Raw genomic sequence first — 26078 nt, forward strand, 5'->3', positions numbered from 1 at the left:
TTGTATACAGAGATGAAAATATTGGACACTCTGGGGATGGATGAAAAACTGCAGCTGTTGGTGCTTGATTCTTGATTCTTGTTAGGCTGAACATAATGAGCGAGTGACTTCAAAGCAATGAACTATGATTCTTAAAAAGAAAATAGTTGTATTTTCTTCTGCTGCAAGGAAGAATAAAGTCAGTCAGACTATGTTTATGGACAAAAAGAGATTGCTTTGTTAATTAAAAAAACTAGTTTTGTTTAAAAAATGTGTTTGCAATATGGTCCAATCTTTGCTAAAGCATTGGAAAAATTTTGGAAAGATAAGTACTCAATGGTTTTCTTTGGGTGAAGGAATTTACTAGTCCTTAAATAAAAACACTTCCTTTTAACCCAAACTTTTCTATAACAAGCAATTTCATTGTTTTAATCAGAAGGACATTTTCATTTGGGGAAAATGTGCAGAAATAGGGATATCAATTTGGTCCAAATGCAGATGGATCACTTTAGAGACAGTGCAAAATTAAATATTAAAAGGCATTCTGCTTTGTTTATTTAATACAGAGTGAGGACTGGAATGGGCCACATCTACAGGGACCTTTAGCAGATGTGGACTGAGCGTTGCAGTTTCAGGGTAAACACTATAAAAATAAACAAACGAGCAAACTAATGGAATGTGATAGACAGGATGCCTGAGTAATTACTATAAATGCTTTGCCCTTTTTTTTTTGTAAGAGTCTCAGAAAGGACTTTAACCTCTAGGTCTATTAATCTGGCTTCTATCACTGAGCTGAGCTAGTGGCACTTTATGTTTTAAATCATAAATGTATGATTTGCCCTTGGTATACTCTGGCGATTTTGTTTTCTTTCCATCAGAGTTTGTTATCTCATCCTAGAAATGGAAAATGTACGGACTGGTAATAGCATGCCCCTGGGTGTTATCTACAACCTTGAGAGTTTCCCATGCAGGTGGGAATTTTCTCATTCTCAGAGGACCAACAGATCTGCCTTGGCTGCTCTACCTATAAATAAAAATTCAGGAAGGACTCTGAATTCTGGAAAAAGCCTTGACCATGAGGTTGATCCTGTTATATGGCGCCCTTTTTGGGCTTATCTACTGTCGAGAAACATTTGTGGGGTAAGTTTTGCTTTCTGGGGCTCGTTTGAAGTTTACTTAGCTCATTCTTGAAGCCTCCCATTGGATATTACAGGATTATAGGTGTTATGTGTTAAATGTTCTCAAAGTTCTCTTGGCTGGGAGTGGGGGAGAATTGTGGTGGGAAAAATGGGAGGTGATTAAAAGAGATGAATGGCATTGAAAAGGATAAACAAGTGAAAATTGTGGAAACATAGAAATGGATTGCTAATAAAAGGACTTTTCTTTGAGAATAAAGAACGGGATTACAATTGGGAGTACACATGGCTCAGGCCAGGCTGGCCTCTGGTATGTCTGGACAACAAAGGAAAGGTTAGGGGTCTTGTTTAGATAGAGAAATCTATGCAATATATGCAAGTGATTTCGAGTACAAGTTCATTGGCACTTTGAGTACTTGTGGGAGCTGCCATGATGATTGGCAAGTTGGAGCTATAAGTGGGTAAAGCTAGTGTTAAGGTCATAATTAGCCGTTTATCAGCTGCTAAGTAAAAATGGTCTTAAATATAGGGCAGGCAGTTCTGTGACATAAATCCTGGAGAGGGCCTTTTCTTTCCCATGGTGCAAAAGCTCGAATCTGTTTTAGTGAAGAGTGACAAGGATGACTCCATTTTGAATAATGAATTTTCAGCAAATGGATCACACATAACTTTTTTTTTTCCCCCTCTGGTCCTGGGGCTTGAACTCACCTGGGTGCTATCCCTGAGCTTTATCACTCAAAGCTAGCACTCTACCACTTTGAGCTACAGCGCCACGTCCAGTTTTCTGGGGGTTAATTGGAGATAAGAGTCTCACCGACTTTCCTGCCCAGACTGGCTTTGAACTGCGATTCTCAGATCTCAGCCTCCTGAGGCTTTGAACCGTGATTCTCAGATCTCAGCCTCCTGAGTAGCTAGGATTATAGGCGAGCCACTGGCGCCTGGCTAGCATCTCCTTTTAAAGGAAGACTCTTGGGTACCTAAGCATTAACTAAAAGTAATGAGACCCCAGTGGAGAAATTTTTAGGGCATTTGTGGCAGATGGGTCTTAGGAGGCAGAAGAGCCTCGGAGAGCTTATGTATTCCACTAGAGTTCATTGGAAATTGGGTAGAACTTGGTTTCAGAAGACCTACATAGGCCCCTGTCTGTGACTTGTACCTGTTTCTTCCCTATTGCACACATGGACATGAAATTAGCCTGCTTTGGAGGAGGGAGAAAGAAATCTGGTTCTTCTACCCATCTTTTTTTGGGAGGGGGGACTTGAACTCTGGGCCTGGGTGCTGTCCACAGCGCCACTTCAGTTTTTTTCTTTTTGCTTATGTGGTGCTGAGGAATCGAACCCAGGGCCTCATGCATGCATGGCAAGCGCTCTATCACTGAGCCACCTTCCCAGCCCCTACCCATCTTCTTTAAGAATCTATTTGCTAATTTTGAGATCTCTCTCTTCCTCCTTCCCTTCTCCCCTCCTCCGTGTGTGTGTGTGTGTGTGTGTGTGTGTGTGTGTGTGTGTATGCACTTGAGTGTGTGTAAGGAGAGGCAGAAATAGACCTTAATTGGTTTGAGTCTCAACTTCTCCTGTCCAAAAGTTGGGTTTTCAGATGGAAAGCTGATACATTTTCAGTTTCAAAAATGAACAAAACAACAACAAAAAAATCACATTAAGTCTACCCAGATGTGAATCCAATTCCTCTTACAAGCATCAAATTAATTATACCATTAAAAAAAACTTCTTTTCTGAAAAACAAGAACAGGCACGTTTTAAAAGCCAATGTTATGAGCAGCAGGTGTGACTTGACAAATTCTCATTAGCTAAAGGAAGGGTAACTTTAATGGCAAGCTTCCTGCTAAGAGCAGATAGCCTCTTAATTATTATTTAGATAACATTTCCTTGGAGGAAATAAAGCCATTCTATCACCTCTTCATTCTGGAGCTGTGGGTCACTATGCTATTTATTAGCTTCTGGGATGTCAAAGAGATTATTGACTGCTGCATTCATTGCTTATATGCAGAGGCTAATCAGAACAGAAAATAAAAGAAAAAGTGCCCCGAGTTTCACTCTTAAGGTCATATCTCTGTTTAATATTCTTTAGAGACCAAGTTCTTGAGATCATCCCAAACAATGAAGAACAAATTAAAAGTCTGATACAACTAGAGGCTGAAGAACATCTCCAGGTATTTGTGCTAGTAATGGCTTTTGTCTCCCAGCGGGAATACTCTACAGCCAGTCAGGATGATTGACATCCATTCTGGGCTGTATTCTGATTCCTCTGAGGTAGTATGGGATACTAACTCATGGAGTGGGGATTCCATAAAACTGGGCTCTAATCTCAACTACGTGACACTGGGCAAACCATCTTCCTTTCCTATGACTTACTTCCCTAGTCAGAAAAATGGGTATAGATTTACCATTCCCCTAGCTCACAGGTATATTGTAAGAATGAGATTGGATATTAACTGTGAGTTATTTTGAACACCTTTAACATTATTTCCCCCATATAATTAATGATTATGAAATGAATTGGATCACTAAAAAGCCAATTAAAAAATTGCCATTAGAGCTGAAGGCATGGCTCAAATGGTAGAGTGCCTGCCTAGCAAATACTAGTCTCCAAGTTCAAACCCAGAATGGCCAAAACCAAAACACCTTACCATAGTTTTAAATAATCTTTTTTCTGCCAGTTTTAATATCTATCTGTCTATCTATCTATCTATCTTCCATCTATCTATCTATCAAAGAACATTAATAACCATGCCTGGGAGGGAAACATAACACATTTTCCTATGACTGGATATTTATAAAATGCTTGTTGGTATTAATAGTGATTCTATAATGATTCTGGTTATATGGGCTCAAAATAATATTAGTAACAAATTGATTTGCTGAAATCCAGCAATACTAAACTATCTATTTCCCCCAGAAAGTCCCACTCTTTTCATTGGCTTGGCCCTTTATCCTTTTCAGCTCGACTTCTGGAAATCACCCACCATCCCAGGAGAGACAACTCATATCCGAGTTCCCTTTGTCAGTGTCCAGGCAGTCAAAGTTTTCTTGGAGTCCCAGGAAATTGATTATTCCATCATGATTGAAGATGTTCAGGTAATTATGCCTTACTGTGGCCTTCCAGAGGCTTGCTGAGCCTAGAGTACTGTCATCCTACAGTAGTAGTGGCTGAATGCCCCATCCTCTTCCAAAGTGCTACCAGATAAAGGAAAGAGCATGACCTTGAGCCTAAGGACAGGATGAGAAAAGCTTGGTAGTGGGTACTGAGGATCACAATTCCCTTATAAACAGAAATCCCATCTGTTGACTAATATGCAGTTGGTTTGTCTTAGGTGCTGTTGGATCAAGAGAATAAAGAGATGCTATTTAATCAGAGAAGAGAACGGAATGGTAATTTCAACTTTGGGGCCTACCATACATTGGAAGAGGTAGGCATTTCAAAATGAGTATCAGAGAAATGTGCCATTCTTTCTTGTGAGGACAAAGTGGTGGGTGACTTAATAACCTAGACATTATTCTCCATTTTGTCCTAGCCTCTCCAAGTCTCCATAGGATTTCACAGGCAGTACCCATGTCATTGGCTAAATGTAGGACCTGAAGTCTACTTGCCCATAATCACGCAGTTATTATGGAAGTGTTCAGAATGTCTTAAGTGAGCTAACAAACAGCCTTGCCATATTCTTCCCCTCAAAACTCTGGCGCAGATTTCTGATCTGCACTTCTCACAGGATAGCTGTGTTTTATGGTTGCTACTCATGATGGAGTTATGGGCCAATTTGACACCTCTAACTTCCAGACAAGGGTGAAGTCTCCAGCCTGCCTAACCTCCAAGGCCATATGGTAGCAAAGTTTATATAGATTCTTTTGTTGTTCCTGTGTGTTGTTGATCCCTTTCTTTACTTGGGTCACATGATAGTAGGTGGGCTGCCTTTACCTTTTTGTAACAGACCTGTAAAGGTCTGTCTCTATTGGCTGACTTCAGAGTTGAGGAGGGAGGGGTATGAGTGCAGATGGAAGTTGGGGGTTTAAAGGGCCAGGGGGGTAGGGAAGAGACAAAGAAGAATTATCTGGTTGGCAGCAAGTCTCTAATTCACAATTTTAAAATGCAAAGAGCTCTGAAATTTATTTTGCTCAATTTTCCTTGTTAGTCAACCTTCTCTGACCTACACTTATGTAGAGGCTAAAATCTGACCTGACTAGTTCATTTGTTTCACTGCCAGAAATAGCAGTGTGTTTAAATATGAAGCAACATCCCACAAGTAGTACACCATATAATAGACACCATAACCCCCCCTACACACACACACACACACACACACACACACACACACACACACACACACACACACACACACACACACACACACACACACACACACACACACACACACACACACACACACACACACACACACACCACCTGTATCTTAGTTTGGCATGAGGAAGAAACAAGACTTACTCACTCTCTCTGTCCCACACACTGGTGTGTCCCTGGGACAGCAAACATTGACAACAGCTGGAAGAGGCTGTTTTTATCCTGGGAAGCCTCTAGGTGTGCCCAGCAATGGACACAGCCTGGCTGCCTGTAGGATGCACAGAATTTCAATGAACCTTGAAAATCGGTGAAGTGGCCTGGGGCTTGAGGCTGCCTGGGGCTGGTGTTTCTTTGTCCCCCAGCCTGCACTAGCCCCTACATTTTGTAGCACCAACCTCGACACCCCTCCCCCCTCTCCTTTGTGTGTGTGTGTGTGTGTGTGTGTGTGTGTGTGTGTGTTTATGCAACTACCAGTTTGTGTTCTGCTAGTTCTCTTGTCTGGAGAAGCTGTACCTCAGAGCTGGGGGGAGGAAGCTACAAGCAGACCAGACCAGACCAGTGTCATTTTTGTTGTGCACAGAATTGTCTGTACTGCAGCAAAATGGCTTCTCCTGTCCAAATGACTCAGCATCCCTGAGCTGTGATACAAACGCCCCTCACATGCTTCCAGGGAATGGGATGGAGGGAAGGCAATGCCATCATAATCATAGCTTGGCAAATTATCTTATCTCTTCCACTGAAACCCTTTCAGATCTCCCAAGAAATGGATCACCTCGTGGCTGAGCACCCTGATCTAGTGAGCAAAGTGAATATTGGTTCTTCTTTTGAAAACAGGACCATGAACGTGCTCAAGGTACACCCACTAGGACAGCCGTGGGGTTTTGTTCTGGACACTTCTAGAATCCTGCCTCTCTTAGCTTGGCCTGCCAGAGCAGCTTTTATTTCTTTTTCTTTTTTTCAAATCCCCTCTCCTAACCGGTCTTTGCTGGTTTCCAGCAGCTTCCCCCCTTCCCCCCCCCCCCCAGCCCCCCTTCCTTTTTTTTTTTTTTTTTTCTCTTTTCCTGCGCTGGCTGACGCAGGTCTGCAGGAGAGAATTAATGTTCTTGTCCTGAGAGATGCGCTCCCGAGAACCAGGCGAGCTCGCCAATAGAAACCGAGGAGGGGGAGGAGGTGCTTGCCAGGCTGGGGCAGCGGAGGGGGAAAAAGGGAGGAGGGGAGGAGAGGGAGGGAGAAGAGGAGAGGTAGGAGGAGGGTGGGAGGTGTTTTCAGATTCATCAAGGTGGGGGTTGTTTGCTGTTTCTCCTTTTTCTTTTACCTTTTTTTCTTTTTTCTCTTTCTTTTCTCCTTTCCTCCTTCCCTCCTTCCCTCCCTCCCCTTCTCTCCTCCCCTCTCTTTCCCTTTCTTTCTTTCTTTCTTTCTTTTTCTCTCTCTTTCTCTCTTTCTCCCTCCCTCCCTTCCCTCCCCTCCCTTCTCTCCCTCTCTCTCTCTTCCTCCCTCCCTCCCTCCTTCCCTCCCTCCCTCCCTCACTTCCTTTTTTTCTGTCATGGGGCTTGAACTCAGGGCCTTTGAACTGTCCCTGAGCTTCTTTTTGCTCAAGGCTGGCACTGTACCACTTGAGCTACAGCACCACCTCTGGCTTTTTCTGTTTATATGGTACTGAGAAATCAAACCCAGGGCTTCCTACATGCTAGGCAAGCACTCTACCATTAAGCCACATTCCCACATAAAGCTAGTTTGAACAGAATTTAAAAAGCACCAAGTATTTGCCTGAGCTGCAGGAAAAACAAATAAAACCCCCCAAATCCTACAGTATGCCCTCTCCACCAAAGAAGACAACCCAACTTCAAAGGCCAATGCTCTGAAATGAAGGCATAGTTAAAAAATGATGGACAAAAAAAGGCTAAGGTTTAACTGCAAGTTGTTAGCCCTAACAGTACTGATATAGTTTCAAGCTTTTACACTTTGCCCTGAAAAATAGTGAAAATTATTTCCCCAGACTTCCTAGAAAGCGTTTGTTAAGGGGGGCAGATAGTAATGTCACAACTCCCTGCTAAATTTGGAAACATTATGGCTAGGAACCAAACTGACTAACTGGGACAGATGGAGTTCTCCAGAGCTGGGTTTTCCCAAAGCAGGTCTGGGAAGAGTAGTTTGCCTACTTAGTGACCCTGCGTACACTTGCTAATACTCTCTCTCTCCCTCTCTCCCTCCCTCCCTCCCTCCCTCCCTCCCTCTCTACCCCCTTATTCTCCCTCTCTCTCTCCCCTCCCTCTCCTCCTAGCTCCCCCTCTCCCCCTTTCTCTCCTCCCCCGCTCTTCCCCCCTATTTTTCCTGCCATTGGGTCAGGAAAACTCCAGATTATCCATTGGTTTGCATTTTCTTGGTGTTCCCTTTTCTAGATGGTTTGATGGGGTTGAGGTTGTTCTGTGTTTTTGAAAGTTCTCTGCTTTTTATATCTGAACTCTCTGGAGTAAATGACACAAATCACTTTCAACTAAAACTCCCCGCACCTGTGAAATGTAATATTTTAGTGAGAATTTGCATTTCTCATTTACCTTATCTGCTGTGTTTAGGATGCTGCACAGAAATAGGAGTTGATGGCACAAAAATAATCTTTTCCTCCCCATTTACGCATCCAATTGGCAAAGCCACTGTTCCAAATTAAACCCAGCCACTTAGATCATAAAATTTAAACTCTGGAAAGCACCTCTGGAATCTGCCATCCTGGTTCATTTTTCATTTATTTATTTATTTATTTTGTGAAGCACTCAAAAGGTTGTCAAGAGCATTCCTAAATTAAGATAATACAATCTTTGCATACATTTGGAAAATAGAGAAAGAAATACAAAGAAAATAATTTCCCATCATTCTAATTTCATCAATATGCAATAGTATCATAAACTTCGTTTTTCCTCCTCTCTATTCTCTTCTTGTTTTCCTATTTCTCTTCCTTTTTAAAATCTCTCTCTCTCTCACACACACACATTTACACTAGTCCTTTCAACATGGCATCCTGCTCTGTAACCTGTTCCCTCCCCCAGTTTACTATATGTGAACATAATTTTCATGTCATTACATTATCAACAATGATTTTTTTAAAGACAAAAATGAGGAAATCTGCCTGTTGCTAACCTGCATCAAGCTTATATTAATCGAAGGGAGTGAGCAGAGAAGAAAAACCTTTTGTGAGAAGAATGAATCCACAGTGTCATGTTTGCATCCCTTCTCGATCACACTGAAAACAGAGAGGACAGGGAAAGAAGAGGGAGGGGCTGCGGTGTCCTCAGCAGCGGGGCTCTTTACATTGCCTGCCTTGTTTTGCAGTTCAGCACCGGAGGACACAAGCCAGCCATCTGGCTAGATGCTGGGATCCATGCTCGAGAGTGGGTTACACAAGCTACTGCACTGTGGACTGCAAATAAGGTCATTTTGCCTAGAATCCCTCACTTTGTCTTTCTGGGGTCAGGCTCAGTAAGCAAGCACACAATAGACCCTTAGGGTTGGCTGGCACTCTCAGCCAAGCCCTTCTCTTACCACACAGAAAACAGAAAACAGACCCAGCCAAACTTTTTTGGTGGTGTCCCATCGGGGGACCGTGTCACTGTGTCTCTGGGCCTGCCACTGGGCTCTCAGTTAAAAAAAAGACACAACAAGCTAGAGAGATGGAAGGAGGGGAGACAAGTGAGGCAGACCCTAGGGTGAGATTTTAGTGGAAGAACAGATTTGAGAAAAATCTTTGCTGCTTGGAGCTCTGAGGGCTGAGGCCTGAGATGCTAGAAATCTATACAGTCATGAAGGGAGGCTCAGATGGAAAATAAAAACAGGTATAAGAACAGTTTACTTTGACCTACAGACCCGAAGTGGAACTAGGGTGTTTGGGTTGTTGTGAATAGTTCCCAAATCTGATGTTGAAGTCGAGATGTAGCAATATCTTTCTTCCACATGTTTATTGGCACAAGAGTCAAGACATGGGGCTGGGTGTGACTTAGTCTGGTATTTCTTAAGTAATTAAAAAATGACATGCTATAAATCAGAATGTTAATTCATGAGCAAAGGAAATCAATCCACATCAGATCATTCAAGCATGTGCAACCACGTGCATACTGACTGATACATTTTTCCCTTCAATTAAAATGCGCTTACCTTTAGGGTATTATGAAATGGATATTTAACAGTTGAATAATAATGCCTTAGGATGGCTGAGCACAGGAAATGAATAAATTTTAATCCAGCAGAAACTTCAACTCTACTGCAATTGATTACAAGTAGAATGTAATTCCCTTGAATAGAATTTAACTGGTTCTCTGCATCTTTAGCAAAGTCCTCACTTATTTACATAGTTGGTACTGAGTTCTTTTGGAAAGTTACCATGAGTGAGGATTAAGGAATATTAAAAAACTTTTTTCTTTTGTTCATAGTTTGCCATCACACCAGCCATACATACCATTGCTCACCATTTCAGACATTTCACCTGAATTAATAAGTAGAAGGCTACTGCTTTTGAGAGAGATTGGATCTGTGCTCACTCATTTTTACTTCATATAAGTAAATTATTGTGACTGGAATGAAAGTATACACATTGGTATGTCTGACCTATTAACATGGGGAGGAAGGAGGGTAGGAGAGGTGATATTGATGAAGATGCATTGTGCTCACAAATTGGCATGCTGATTTGAAATATTTTGTAGACCTATTTAAAGATAATTTACAAAATAAACATATTAACATTGCTGGAAGACTGGATGGCCGTGTATCAACAGTGATCTCTAGTTCACATTTAGAAAAAGACATGTCGTCTTAATTGTCTGTCCTGTGTTCCCCAGCAAAAGGAGAGTGTGAGACTCACATGTCTGTGTCTCTGCTTAGATTGCCTCTGATTATGGAAGAGATCCATCCATCACTTCTATTCTGGATACCATGGATATCTTCCTGTTGCCTGTTACAAACCCTGATGGATATGTGTTCTCTCACACCACCGTAAGCCTGGATTTCTTTTTTTCCCCCCTTCTTCCACAAGGACTTAGGGAGATGTGTAGGAACTTCAAAAAACAAATAAAAGTCATCTTTCTGTTCTTGATTTACTCTAAACAGAATGCGTAATCTCTCAGTAGTGGCTCTGAAATGAGGCATAGAGAGGTGTTTATAATCATTTTTTATTCTAACACATGATGTCTTTACATGTCATCTCAGCTGGAGCTCATTTCAGCTGTTAGGCTGGGCTATTAGAGCACAGTATTCACTGTGAGTCACCTAGGAGATTTGTTCCAATTATCTCTGCGCTGGTTGTGTGTGTGTGTGCGTGTGTGTGTGTGTGTGTGTGTGTGTGTGTGTGTGTGTGTGTGTGTGTGTTAGAATTGATAGAAAAGAGGTGGCGGATGGCTGACAGTTAGATTGCAGTAGGATTTAGGTAGGCAGCACAATGCATCCTAGCGTTTTACTTAGAATCTAGAAGAAATCCACAGTTACATCTCTAAAAGGAGTTAGACAGGATTTTTTTTCCCCTTTTAAAAAATCTCATTACAAAATACAATTGTGGCAATTGTGACCCTTCATGTATTTGAAATGAATCAGAGCTTCAAGTGTATTCTTGTAGAGCACTGATGACGGCAGTAGCACTGTCAAAGAAACTCATACTAATACTTGTACTCATTGTGTGAGATAGATAGCATGTGAATAAAGGGCTTCACAGGCAGGCCTAGGAGATGCTGCCCATCATGTTCTTCTAAGAGGGTCATAAAAAGCATTAAAATATGAAGAACTCTTTGCAATTCTGCAGTAACCTCACCAATTCAGCCTTACCTTTTCAATAACTATTCTGCCACAAAACTCTCTCCTTACTTTAATTGTGTATGTGAGACAGACAGACAGACAGACACAGAGAGAGAGAAAGACACACACACAGTATTAAGGCTTGAATTCAGGATCTGGGTCCTGTCCCTTGGCTTTTTGGCTCTAGGCTGGTGCTCTACCACTGGAGCCACAACTCCACTTCTAGCTTTTTGGTGGTTTGTTGGAGATAAGGATCTCAGTTGGTCTACTTCAGCTGGCTTTGAACTGCAATTCTCAGATCTCAACTTCCTGTTACAGGTGTGACCTATAGGCAGTGGGCCCCTTTGGCTTTTTTGTTGTGGTACTTGCTAACATTTAACAGAACCAGTGTTTTATGGTACATGGTCTGAAAAGTGTTTCTTTCAGAAGATAAGAGAAAACCCACACCTCTGAGGTCAAGGGTAATGAGTGCAACTAAAAGGGGGCTTCCTGCTAGGAAGCAAAGAAAGGAACAATGTAAAAAGGGCTGTCTGTCTCATTGGACTAAATGAATATCTTCCTTGTTTTCTATATCCTTTTTTTTTTTCTTTTAAAGAATCGTATGTGGAGAAAGACCCGATCCAAGGTGGCTGGCAGCCCTTGTGTTGGTGTGGATCCTAACCGGAACTGGGATGCAGGTTTTGGAGGTAAACACAGGGAGTTATCCTCAGGGATGGTCAGATTGTTGTCAGGCCAGCTAGCTGGTTCACAGAGCTCTGCAGTGCGTCACCCTGCTCAGTCCACTTAAGATTCAAGCCATAAAAAAACCTCCTTGAAAAACACTCCACTAAATTCTCTTCAGAGGAGCGCAAGACTGTCACAGAGCTCTGAGCAGCATTTAATATATTTTATCTCACATCTTGGTTTTCCCACAAGCTGTAGCAAGCAAAGGAGGATTTGGCTTCTGAGCTGGGAAAGCCAGATTTTGCACAATGGCGGGAGCTCAGGAAGCTGTGCACCAACCACTAGAGGGGGTTAAGATCTATTTGGAGGAGAAGCATTACATCATCGATGGGTGCTTCGAGAAGGAAAATTTATAAAAGAGGCACAAATAGGATTAAGAAATTGATTGGAAATCAAAACATTAGCTTGCTGTTCTGATTTTGTTGACTTGTAGCTCTTCTGCTTTGGGGGATTGGAATTTGTTTGGTTTTTCTTCACTAGCCCACAATTACAGGGAGTAGAGTAGCTGGGTTGTTTCCTCTGTGGCATTCCTAACACAGAATCTGCAACATAGAAGGCAATCATTCAACATTTGTAAAACAAATGAATGAATGAGAGCTATGGAACTGAGACAGGACGCATTAGGGAATTGGTGACAGAATAAGCCTGAGTGGTAACTTTGTTCATTGTTTATGTAATTTCTTTCTTTCTTTTTGCATAGGGGAAAAAGTAATCAAATTACTAGACCAAAAATACTGAACAATGCCCAGTAATTCAATGCCATTTTCCCCTCAGAATGTTATCCTTTCTTGTGTGTGTGTGTGTGTGTGTGTGTGTGTGTGTGTGTGTGTGTGTGTGTGTGTGTGTGTGTGTGTGCTGTGTTAGAACTCAGTGCCTTGCATTCTTGTTTGGCTTTTCACTCTAGGCTGGCACTCTACCCATTTCAGCCACACTTCCATTTCTGGCTTTTTGCTAATTACTTAGAAAGCAGAGTCTCTTGGACTCTGGGTTTGTTTCAAACTGGAATCCTCAGACCTCAGCATCCCAAGTAGCTAGAATTACAAGTGTGACCCACTGGCACCAGGCACAGAATCTTCTTCTTCTTCTTCTTTCTTCTTTCTTCTTCTTCTTCTTCTTCTTCTTCTTCTTCTTCTTCTTCTTCTTCTTCTTCTTCTTCTTCTTCTTCTTCTTCTTCTTCTTCTTCTTCTTCTTCTTCTTCTTCTTCTTCCTTCTTCTTCTTCCTCTTCCTCTTCCTCTTCCTCTTCCTCTTCCTCTTCCTCTTCCTCTTCCTCTTCTTCTTCCTCTTCTTCTTCCTCTTCTTCTTCCTCTTCTTCTTCTTCCTTCTTCTTCTTCCTTCTTCTTCTTCTTCTTCTTCTTCTTCTTCTTCTTCTTCTTCTTCTTCTTCTTCTTCTTCTTTCTTCTTCCTCTTCCTCCTCCTCCTCCTCCTCCTCCTCCTCCTCCTCCTCTTCCTCCTCCTCCTCCTCCTCCTCCTCCTCCTTCTCCTTCTTCTTCTTCTTCTTCTTCCTCTCTTCCTCCTCCTCCTCCTCCTCTTCCTCCTCCTCCTCCTCCTCCTCCTCTTCCTCCTCCTCCTCCTCCTCCTCCTCCTCCTCCTCCTCCTCCTCCTCCTCCTCCTCCTCCTCCTTCTTCTTCTTTTTGGTCGGTTGTGAAGCCTGAACTCTGGGCCTGGGCACTGTCCCTCAGCTCTTCAACTCAGGGCTAGCGCTCTACCACTTGAGCCACAGTGCCACCTCTGGCTTTTTCTGTTTATGTGGTGCTGAGGGAGGAATCAAACCCAGGGCCTCATGCATGCAAGGCAAGCACTCTACCACTGAGCCACCTTTCCAGCCCCCCAGAATATTATTCTCATTAAATAATTTTAACATAAGATGACAGAGGTGGTATGTACGCTTTCATATAAGGTAGAGAGAGCCTTAAGCTCTGCGGCTAACAGTTCCCCTGGCATTCAAAGCCCCTGCAGGCTACAGTGACCCACCCCACTTAGTGATCTTGAGCAACTCTGGCTGTGGAGAGAATCAGGGCCAATGGTGGCCGTGTCAAATGTGTTTGTGATTTCCTCACCACAGAAAGGGTGTCAGAGGTTCCTTGCATTTGTGGCTTTGTGACTTGGAAATACAGATGCATAGAAACTTCTACTCTTGGACTCTACAAATTGGAAGATATCCCAGAAAAATGAATGTGATAAACTCCCACCCAAATGGAGGAATTTCATCTATAATATTAAATTTAGCTTCCTTTCCAACAACTCCCATTGAGAGGAGATGATCTAATGGGATAGTTCTTTCTGCCATATAGAAGAAGCATATTCTTAAAAGAAAAGATGTGTCCAGAATCACTTCTGTTAGGATTCTATACTATGCCCTTTCAAAGAGACTTCATCTAACACAATGATAATCTTGCTCTGATTTCTAGAGGTAGAATTTATTGGTGGAATTATTTAAAGTACACTGTCCTTTTGAGCTTTTTCTGCCTCTCACAGGACCTGGAGCCAGTAGCAGCCCTTGCTCTGATTCATACCATGGACCCAGGGCCAACTCTGAAGTTGAAGTGAAATCCATAGCGGACTTCATCAAGAGCCATGGACAAGTTAAGGCTTTCATTACCCTCCATAGCTATTCCCAGCTGCTCATGTTTCCCTATGGATATAAATGTACCAAGTTAGACAACTTTGATGAGCTGGTAAGTCTCTGAAACATTTTAGCCTAGTAACAACATTTATTGTCTGGCCAAATAAGTTGTAGTCATAAAGTTTGCCACTGAGGAAGAGGTGTACTAGTGAAAGGTCTCAAAGATGATGAGATCTAAGCCCAGCTACTGAGAAGATTTTGATGTCAAAGTTTGGACTTTCCTAACTGGTTTCCTTATGAAATTAAATTTATCAAGTTATTATTACTTTAGATGAAAAAGAACCTGGTTTTTTAAATTTTCTTCTCACCTCTCAGCTTCACAAATGCTAGGATTACAGGCAGGTAGAACCTTGCTGAGCATCAGTAATTAGATCTGGCCATTAATTCTGTTGCTTAGGGGAATAAAAACCTCACTTGAATTTGTATCTGAGACTTTTGGACTGGTGGACAGATGCTCTTTGCTAGGTAATGGTGCTCTCTGTAATTCACCTAAAACTACTTTCTTGGGGCCATAATCTGCCATGACAATGTACTGGTATACAATGTAGGGCTTAAAACACTCTTTTTCCTCATTTGATTCTATCTCTCATTCCTGTCTCAGGAATAAACAAATTGGCCACAGCCTTAGATCACAGATGGTGACATCTCAGTAGTCTGAAAACAATTGAGCAACAGTTATCCCCAGCTGAAGAGAATGTGCAGATAGTTCCAATTTGGCTATTAGAATTGGTTTTTGAAACTCATATGTTAGGGAGAAGCCCAGAATTAGGACCTTTTGGATATTTTACCTTCAAATAGATTATTGTCAGCAGCCTCAGGCAAAAAAGAAATAGATTAGTTCAATTCAGACATATCTTTTATCTCACCAGTTGGAGTTATAGACCTGTAGGGCAGTTTTCAGGGTTTTGATTTCACTTTTACCAAAGGGAGAGTAGGGAAAAAGAATGCCAGAATTGGAAGAAACCTAAATATATTTTTATTTTTTGCCCTAAAATACAATTTCATTGTACTTTATTTTATTTTGCTAGTCCTGAGGCTTGAACCTAGGGTCTGTGCGCTGTCCCTGAGCTTCTTTTGTTCAAGCCTACCACTCTACCACCTGAGCCATAGTGCCAATTCTACCTTTTTCTGTATATGTGGTACTGAGGAATTGAACCCTGGGCTTTATGCATGCTAGGCAAGCACTCTATCACTAAGCCATATTCCCAGCCCTAAAATATCCTTTTTTTGGAGGGTCGGTCATGGGGCTTGAATAAAATACACTTTTTATAGATCCAGATAATCTTAAATTGTTCAAACCTGATGCTCAAGTGTCTACCAGATAGTCATTGAGTTGACCTATTTTATATTGGGGGTACAAATAGTTGCTAAAGGATTTTTTTGGTAGTTAAGTGTAGATAAGAGTCTTACAGATTTGTCTTCCTGGGCTGGCTTTGAACTGTAATTCTCAGATCCCAGCCTCCTGAGTAGCTCAGATTACAAGTGTGAGCCATGAACATTCCAGTTTGGACTTCTTTATAGAGAGCTAAAACCTATTCTCTGTGTCTTTTCCACCAGCTTTGGTTTATTAGCTGTTGCTGGTGAGCATGCAAAGTTCCCTTTGGGAGTTAGATCCATCAGTTAAGTGACGAGTAACTTGCTTCTCTGATATCTTGCCTTATTTTGTTTAAATCATCCCAAGTTCTTTAATGACTCACAATATAGGCTCAAATTCTCACACCATTCTCATGGCTGTTTTCTGAACATGCTTTGGATTGCCTATATTCTCCAAGGGCAGATTCTAAAATGAATATGAAACTTGTGCTGAGGGTTAACTAGTGCAGAGAGGAGCGTGGCTATAAACATTGTCATCCAGACGTGCACTTCTGCTAATGCAGTTGAGGGTCACATTAATTTTTTTGGCAGTAGCATCATGGTGTTGACTCATGTTGGGCTCATTGACAACTGAACTCCCCCCCTCCCCACCCCCAGCTCTCTGAGGCTTCAGTTGAGCCAGGTTCCCTCCATCTGGTAATTGTAGAGTTGTTTTCCTGGACCCAAGTTCAAGACCTTACATTTATCCTTAGCAAGGACAGTAAAGCCTCAATCAGTCAAAATTGGAACCCTCAAGTAATGGAAAATATGTTGCTGAGCTCTACTTCTTGGAAAAAGAGACAATCACAGGGAAATAAGCCAAAGTAAGGATGTAGTTAAAAAATCAACTTTCTGGGTACATCCTGGGGTTAATATGCATTCTCTTCAGTCCCCTTATACCCATCTAGTTTCTGTCCACACTCCTGAACAAAGAGAGGTAAAATAATGAAGCACAGAGGACTGAAAACACCTGGGTGATTAAACAAACAATGAAGCTTTTCATGTTGTATTTCTAAAGACCAAAAAAGCATACCCGTGCTTACTTCTCAGTGAAAGTGACTGAAACGAAAAGGGTGTATATGCTTCTGTCTCAGTTAACCAGAACTTCCAGTCTATATTTATCTATTGGGCAGACAAGTTCTTGAGACAGCGGTCATTCTCTCATCTTTTTTTGGTTATTTCCCTCTAGGATGAAGTGGCCCAAAAGGCTGCACAGGCTCTGACTGGCCTGCATGGCACCAAATATAAAGTGGGACCAATCTGCTCAGTCATTTGTAAGTATCTTATTGTGCTGCAGTTTTTACAAATGAACCACTAAGAAGATAGGTACCACGTGAGCTGGGACTGAAGTTTTCTAATCTTGGCCTTTGTTGTTGTTGTTGCTGTTGCTGTTTTTTTTTGTTTTTGTTTTTTTGTTTTTTTTTGGATCCGGTCGTGGGGCCTGAACTCTGGGCCTGGGTGCTGTCCCTCAGCTCTTCAGCTCAAGGCTAGCGCTCTACCACTTGAGCCACAGCACCACTTCCAGCTTTTTTCTTTTTGCTTATGTGGTGCTGAGGAATCAAACCCAGGGCCTCAGGCATGCAAGGCAAGCGCTCTACCACCGAGCCACCTTCCCAGCTCAGTTGCTGTTGTTTTTTGAATTCAGGGCTGGTGCTGTCCCTGGGCTTTGCTCAAGACCAATGCTTTAACCATTTGAGCCACATACCCACTTCCAGCTTTTTACTGGTAATTGGAGCTAAGAATCTCACATATTTTCCTGCTCAGGCTAGCTTCTAACTGCATGATCCACTAGCATCCAGCTTCTTTTTGGCTTTTTGAGATAGAGTCTACTGGCTTTTTGAGATAGAGTCTACTGGTACCCAGCTTCTTTTTATATTTATTTTTGGAGACAGAGTATCTCTATGCATCCCAGTCTGGCTCACCATCTTCCCGTCTCAGCTTCTTGAGTGCTGGATTAATGGGAATATACATCTACATCCACCTGTGCCTGTATGTAAAAGAAATAGGTCTTCATTCACAGAACTCAACCCTACTCAATTTCCCTCACTCAGTTTGAGATCCTCTATGTGATTTTTAAGTATGTAATGTCTAGAATTTACTAAGAACTTACTAAATATGTGAGTTTTGTGTTCTATCCTGGGCTTGTCCAGAACCTTTGGCTCACCTGAAGGTGTTTCAACCTAAAAATGGGCTTTTATTAGAACCTAGCCCTAAAGTTATGCTTTTATTACTTTTCCTGGCCAAGAGGGACTTAATGCCCTGAGAAATTCCATGCACAGTGGGTGGGTACAGAATGGACGTGGCTCTCTGCAAGGACCTGGGTAGGTCTGGAGGTAGGATAAGATCAGTGGTAGAATATATACTTAGCATGTACAAGGTCTGGTTTCAAAATCTGAAACAAAAATGAAAAGGACCCAGATGATTCAGTAGAAAGATGGTTGCAGCCATTTGTCCGTTCAGTATATAGGAGACAAGAAGTCAAGAATAAAGGAGATTTCAGGAATAAGTCTAATAACTTGCTGTCAGACCTTTTGAATCTTTTTTCTGTTCAGTTGGATTGCAGTACAATGCTGTGGAAAATCCCATTGTACCCTGGTATAGATCTTGAGTCCTTTCTTATAGATAAAACAAGACTACACCTACACAGTTAAGTGTCTAAGAGTTCCTTAGTGCTCCCAAGGATCTTTTGGAATCTGGTTCTTCTATTCGATTACTTTAATGAAGCATCTGCTTTGTGCTACCCATTATGCCAACTCTAAAAATACAACTGACTTTTCAATAGGAGGGATGACTGGGAGGATGAAACAATATGTACAATAGATAATGCATGGTACAAAAACATGAATTTGAAGGGATTTGATGGTCACCGAGTCTTTGTACAGGTAAAGGTTGATCATAAGGTAGCTAGAGAAAGGAGAAAGGAGGAATGCTTCTGGTTAGTCACATCCAAGAGCATAGAAGTATGAAATTGTATGAAAGGTTCTTGGAACTTTAAGTAGGGTTGAGATTGCTGGAATGAAAGATGTAAGATGGTGAGTCCAGGGAATCCAGGCTTTTGTGTGTTGTGTTTGAGAGTTTGCAATCCATTTAGAGGATTCTGGAAACCATTGGTGAATTTTCAGCAGGGTACTGAATTGCGGCATTATATGGAGATAGAGCATGTTAGCAGCAGTGTGATGGCTGCAGTAAGCAACAGATTGGAATGCTCTATTTGGTAGCCACTTAGTTGCCATGGTCTTCCTAATGGAAATCTTGGACAGCAAAGGAATGATATTTTACTCATTAGATTCAGCATACTTTATGGAAATGTAAAACTTAATGATCTGGTAGTCTATGTCATAGAAATCTCTCTTTTTTTCAGACTATGGATTTTTTATTTTGCCTGCTTGCTTGCCTGCTTGCTTGCCTGCCTGCCTGCCTTCCTGCCTGCCTTCCTGCCTGCCTTCCTTCCTTCCTTCCTCCCTTCCTTCCTCCCTTCCTTCTTTCCTTTCTCTCTCTCTTTCTTTCTTTCTTTCTTTCTTTCTTTCTTTCTTTCTTTCTTTCTTTCTTTCTTTCTTTCTTTCTTTCTTTCTTTCTGCTATTTATGATGCATAAAAAAAATTTATGGGAGGAAAGAACCCAATGATCAGCATGCTTTATGATTATTTTCAATTTAATTAATGATTTTTGTCAATGGACATACATTTATCCAACTGGAATCAATGTCTTTGTTATGTTTTATATTCAGCTGCTTAAAATTAATATCTTTTTTTTGGGGGGGGTCCGGTCGTGGGGCCTGAACTCTGGGCCTGGGCGCTGTCCCTCAGCTCTTCAGCTCAAGGCTAGCGCTCTACCACTTGAGCCACAGCGCTACTTCTGGCTTTTTTCTTTTTGCTTATGTGGTGCTGAGGAATTGAACCCAGGGCCTCATGCATGCAAGGCAAGTGCTCTACCACCGAGCCACCTTCCCAGCCCCTAAAATTAATATCATTTCTGCAGTGTGTTATATATTTACATTCTAGGCATTTGCTATTCCATTAGGTTGTTAACTATGGTTATTGGGTCTTTGAATTATACCATCATTAAATAATGAAGCTGGATGCTGGTGGCTCATTCCTATAATCCTAGCTACCCAGGAGGCTGAGATCTGAGGATCATGGTTCAAAGCCAGCTTGGGAAGAAAAATCCCTGTGAGACTATTATCTCCAATTAACCACTGAAAACCAGGAAGTGGTTCTGTGGCTCAAGTGGTAGAGTTCTAGCCTTGAGCAGCAAAGAGGCTCAGGGACAGTGCCTAGGCTCTGAGTTCAAGCCCTACACTGACCAAACAAAAATGGTACACCATGAATATGTTTTTATAAACTCTCTTATCCATTACATGATCTTTTGGGAATGTGTTACCAAAGCAAAATTACCAAATCAAATAGAATAAACAGCTTTGGAGCTTTCTTTCTTTTCCTTTTTTTTTTTTTTTTTTTTTAAGAGTATACTTTAAGCTGTTCTTTGGGAAGAGTAATGTGTACAGTTGCTAAGACCTGTTGCATGTGGACTTATCCTCACTTTTATCGGGGGGGGTAGTTCTCCAGGTGGCAGTGGGCACAGACAGGTAGACCTAGCTTGAAACCATGATAACAACTTAAGACTGAAGAGTACATGTCTTTGTCTGGTTAGCTGACAGTGTCATTCGGTGGAGCCTAGAATGTAAGCAGAAAGACATTGTATACTCCTGTAGCCAGCAAATGGGTCTTTGTCATTTTATTATGAGTCTAGTTTCTTTTTTTAAATTTTTATTTATTTTTTATTGTGAAAATACTGTACAGAGGGGTTACAATTACATGGGCAAGATAATGAGTACATTTCTTATCAAGCATTGTAGCTTCTTTTGTTTCCCCTTCCCATCCCTTCCCATCCTCCCTCTGCCCCCCCAATCCTCCCCACCCTCCCCCCACCAAAGTTGTAAAGTTCGTTTTTGACCTAACGACTTGTACTTCTCATTGTTGCAACGGGTCCACCTGTATCCTTATTTAAACAACTTGTTTTTCCCCTTCCCCTCCACAAATTATACCGACATCAAATACAGTAAAAGCAGGGGTTATACTGTGGGGGAGGAACATACAAAGCAACAAAGAAATAATCTTATAAATGTGTTAGAAACAATAGCATGAAAGAAAAAAAAACATTTGAATACAGATCTTAGGGTTCATTTCCCTAACATCATCTTATCTGACCTTTTCTGCTTGTATGAGTCTAGTTTCTCACTCACTGTATCTGCAAGTATTTACGAATAAGGTAGACCTTCGAAGACTTGAGGCTAGTATATTTTTCTTGGTGAGGGGATAGGTATCAAAGACATTTCTAAAAAGCAACTATGGAAGTAGAGGCAGGGCTCAGGTGGTAGAATGTCAGCTTTGAATGAAAAAACTAACCAAGAGTGTGAGGCCCTGAGTTCAAGCCCTGGTACTAGTGCACACATACACACAATAATAAGCAACTATCAGACAAATAGAGATGTGCTCTGTGTTCTTTTAATTAATGCCAATTCTGGGTTCATCTCTTCTAGAGTTGACTGTATAATTTAACCACACTCTAGTACTGACAAACACTGCCTCTAAGGACTAGTCCCAGTTAAGTACTTCTTGCCTCCTAGCCCAGGCTGATATGACTACCTGCTTTTCTGTCTACTTGAGAGGCAGCTGCATGTCTATGGTAGGTGAGATGTCCTAAACATCTTCCCAACCTAGAAAAGGCCTTGAAGAGCTGCACTATTATTGGTGTCTGGTTCAAAAGAAGTCATCCCTAGAGTTCTTTTTCAAGAAAAGAGGCATAGGGAAAAAGTACAGATGAAGAGGCTTGGGTTTGAGCTATGGCTCTGCCACTCTAGAACCAAGTTACCTTGTACCAGCCACACAAATTCTCCCTTGTGTTTTTTGTCTATAAAATGAGTTGTTAAGAGGATTAACAGGTAATGTATGGAATAAAAGTATTCACTGACTCTAGAGCGCTATATAAACTTTGACTACTAGTCAAATGCCTAGTGACTTGCTCTTCTCTAGATAGCTCTGACTTTAATGTGGTCTCATTTGATCAGATTCTAGTCATTAATTGAGAATGATGTTATAATTATATCTGACACTTATTGAATACCTGTTCTGCATATTTTATTGTAACTCCTTCCCTTATTTGCTCTGAGTCTCAGGTTCCTCATCTGTAAAATGGGAGCTATACTAGTAACTAACCTGAATTGTAGTTATTAAATGAGCCAATTTACCATGCACCTAACACATTTATGAGCCCTCAACAAATGTTATAATCTTAGCCATTATATTATCCCATTTAATTCTCACTGTTCTACGTAATAAACAGTGGATATTGGATAAATGAAACATTTTGGGACTCAGGAAGCTAAATGATTTGGTAAGTCAACAGATAATAATTTGCAGGGTCAGGATTCATTCTGAAGCCAGTGTTTGACCCTTTGGGCACTTCTTAGCAGAACTAGCTGTGGGATGTAACAGCATTTATGTTATAAAATAGTAATTTGAAACCCAATTAGTAAGTAAGTGTTTAGTATTTTATTTACCAGACACTGTGATGGCTGCTGTGTGGGGGAGACCAAGTCACAAGTCATAGGAATTCTCAGCATTACAGGTCGAATATCACTCATCCAAAATCAAAAATCCAAAATGCTCCCAAATCCAAAACTTTTCCCACATTTTTTTTTTTTTTGGGTCTGGTCGTGGGGCCTGAACTCTGGGTCTGGGCGCTGTCCCTCAGCTCTTCAGCTCAAGGCACAGCGCCACTTCCAGCTTTTTCTTTCTTTTTGCTTATGCGGTGCTGAGGAATTGAACCCAGGGCCTCATACATGCAAGGCAAGCACTCTACCACTGAGCCACCTTCCCAGCCCCTCCACATTTTTTATTAGCATCAAATAGTTACACAAGGGGGTTTCATTTTGACATGTCCATATGTACATACCATCTCCCTTGATCAGACTCAGCCCCTCTGTCAGTCCCTCTTCCCTTCTCCCCCCACACCCAAATTCAAAACTCTTTCAGCATCAATGACAAGTGAAAAAATTCCACACATGACCTTAGGTGGCAAGTCTGAGTCAAAACACAGCTACAGCTAAAGATGTGGCTTAAGTGGTATAGCACCTGTTTAATAAGTATGAGGCCCTGAATTTAAGCCCCAGTACTGTTTTGCACCCACAAGTACCTTGGCTGAGAAGACAGTTCAGTGGTAGAGTGCTTGCCTAGCATATGTGAAGCTCTGGATTCAATCACAAGCATGACACAAAAGAAATAAATTATCTAAAATATACAGTGATGTATACAGTATATGTGAAACATAAAGGAATTCTGTGTTTAGACTTTCCCAAGATATCTTAATTACATTTTTAAAATTATCCTGAAATTTAAAAAAAAGTCCCAATCCAAAATATTTCTGGTCTCATGCATTTTGAATAAGGGATACTTCAACTGTAATTCATATTAACCTCTAGTCCTCCCTTTCCTGGTAAACCTCTGTTCAAGACACAACATGGCTTCCCTCAAGTGTCCCAACCACATCCTTCTCTTGGCCTCTACCTGACCTTCCTGGGAGGGAACCTCAAGGCCAGTCTATTGCCAACTCTTCCAAGTCATGAATGCTTTCAGCCTTCATAGACTAATGCCATCTTCCTTCATCATCTGTCACATCAGTGGCCACACATCCCTCAGGTGTACATTATTGTACTGGCTTAACTCATCAGCAAAGTTGATACTGGCTATCAGATCTGACATTAGAGCAGAGCCTGCTTCATCTTTAGACTGAGAATCCCCTAAGGGCTGGGACCGCATCTCTTATTCCCATCTTCTCCCACAAGAGAAAAGAAAGTGTCTTCTGAAGAAGGAAGTGGTGTGGGCTCTGCAAGTTGGAGAAGATGCCAATTAGGGCAGCAGACTGGATTCCAAAAGGGCAAGTAAAGTCAAAGGCCCCCGAGAACACCACAGAGAGGCTAAATACAGTGTCCATTGGAGTAAGACCTTTTGTGTTTCAAATTATTCTTGTAATTTTTTCCCACAAGCATGAGTCTATTCAACTGTCTGCTCCTGCAGGCCGGGCATCTAGGGGTCTGATTAGCAGTTATGTAAGGGGACAGTTGGAAGAGTGTAATAAGACTTTATTCTTATTTGTCTGTCAGACCAAGCCAGTGGTGGAAGCATTGACTGGGCCTATGATTATGGCATCAAATACTCATTTGCCTTTGAGTTAAGAGATACAGGCTACTATGGCTTCCTCTTGCCAGCCAAGCAGATTTTGCCCACTGCAGAAGAGACCTGGCTTGGTTTGAAGACCATCATGGAGCATGTACGAGACCACCCCTATTAGGAAACTGTGGAGTAGACAACCACAATAAAAATCTCTTTGGTTTAAAGCAAAACTGGATTGTGATTTTTTTTTTTTGCCAGTCCTGGGGCTTGAACTCTGGGTCTAGAGTTCAAGCTATTCAGCTCAAGGCTAGCACTCTACCACTTGAGCCACAGCGCCACTTCTGGTTTTCTGGTGGTTTAATTGGAAATAAGAGTCTCATAGACTTTCCTGCTCAGGCTGGCTTTGAACTGCAATCCTCAGATCTCAGCCTCCTGAGTAGATAGGCGTGAGCCACTGGTGCCAGGCTGATTGTTCTTTTTTCTAACCAGAATCTGAGAATACCATTTCTTCTGTGTGTGTGTGTGTGTGTGTGTGTGTGTGTGTGTGTGTGTGTGTGTGTGTGTGTGTGTGTGTGTGTGTGTGTGTGTGTGTGTGTGTGTGTTTGTTAACCCTGGGGCTTGAACTCAGGGCTTGGGCACTGCCCCTGAGCTAGTGCTCTGCTACTTGAGTCACACCTCCAGTTCCAGCTTTTTGCTACTTAATTGGAGATAGGAGTCTCTCAGATTTGTCTTCCCATGCTCACTCCACACCATGATTCTCAGATCTCAGCCTCCTGATGTTCTGTTTAGTTTTTAGTGCTGATCCTGGGGTTTGAACTCAGGGCCTAAGTTTTCTTTGCTAAAGGATAGTGCTGTACCACTTGAGTTACAGCTTTACTTTTGGCTTTTGGGTAACTAATTGGAGATAAGAGTCTCATGGACTTTTCTGTCTGAGTTGGCTTTAAACCACAGTCCTCAGATCTCAGCTTCCTGAGTGGCTAGGATTACAGGTGTGAGCCACTGGTGTCTGGCTTAATTGTTTTTCAGGGTACAATTTAGTGGCATTACTCACTATATTCACAATGTTATTGTACCATTACAGTATTCATTTCCAGAATCTTTTGATCATGCTTTGGCTTTTGTCTCTGTGAATTTGTCTCAAATAAGTGGAATCACATAATGTTTATTCTTTTGTATTGAGTTTAGCATAGTGTTTTCAAGGCATCCATGTTGCAATGTCAGCCCTCCATCTTTTTTATTGTTTTATATTTTATAGGGACTGTCTATGTAGCCCAAGTGGCTGAAACTCCCTGTGTAACGCAGGATGGCCTCAAATGTGTGATCCTCCAGCTTTAGCATCCCAAATGTCAGGGTTACAGATTTGTGCCTTCACATGCAGCTAAGCCCTTTTATCTTAATAGTGTAGCATTTTAGAGCTAGCCAATGGACTTTTGAGTTCATTTACTCAATACTAATGAAGCAGCTACAAGGTGGCAGGCATTGTACATATACATCTAGATCCTTTGGTCTCCTTGTCACCTTCTGCTCACCCAAGTCTAGCATGATACATTATAAGCATTGAGGGCCCAAACTTTGACACTCCTCTCTGTCTGTCTGTCCCAGTAAGTTTCAGTCTCCACTGCCACAAACTTCTCTTTAGACATTCATTTCCATTTAGGTTTATTCATGTTGGTAGTGTTTCCTGGGGAATGAAGGTGGGAAGTAAATTTCAACTTGTCTAAATTCTGAGTACTTAACTTTTCTTTGCCTCACATCTCTAGCCAAAAATTATATGGAAGTAGAGCCCCAGCCTCTGTGGTAGACAAAGTGGGTATAGAAATTCAATTTAAGTGTTGGGAGGAGAATCTCTCTTTTTGTTTTTTAAACCAGGCTGGTTCATGGGCCCTGTCAGAACCACTCTAAACAAAGATCCTAGTAAGTCATCCCCTCCACCTGGGTAGCTGACCAAGTTCCTGTTGATGTCTAACTTCTTGGCCTACCTGTTAGGCCAGTTTAGTTAAGAATCCCCT

The 26078-nt window shown here is 41.7% G+C and overlaps 1 protein-coding gene across 1 annotated transcript; it reads left to right on the top strand.

Moving 5' to 3' along the window:
- Positions 1-1054: 1054 nt before the first annotated feature.
- On the top strand, positions 1055-24299 carry Cpa2 (carboxypeptidase A2). The gene is made up of 11 exons (XM_069996769.1): positions 1055-1119; positions 3204-3285; positions 4076-4210; positions 4447-4542; positions 6181-6282; positions 8754-8852; positions 10296-10406; positions 11794-11884; positions 14398-14597; positions 17088-17172; positions 24060-24299. Exons 1-11 carry the CDS (start codon positions 1055-1057, stop codon positions 24245-24247), a joined length of 1254 nt encoding a protein of 417 aa, XP_069852870.1. The 3' UTR covers positions 24248-24299.
- The last annotated feature ends 1779 nt before the right edge of the window (positions 24300-26078 follow it).

This window comes from Dipodomys merriami, unplaced genomic scaffold (assembly GCF_024711535.1).
Source record: "Dipodomys merriami isolate MVZ:Mamm:240054 unplaced genomic scaffold, mDipMer1.0.p SCAF_5, whole genome shotgun sequence".
In the NCBI taxonomy this organism is placed as follows: Eukaryota; Metazoa; Chordata; class Mammalia; order Rodentia; family Heteromyidae; genus Dipodomys; species Dipodomys merriami.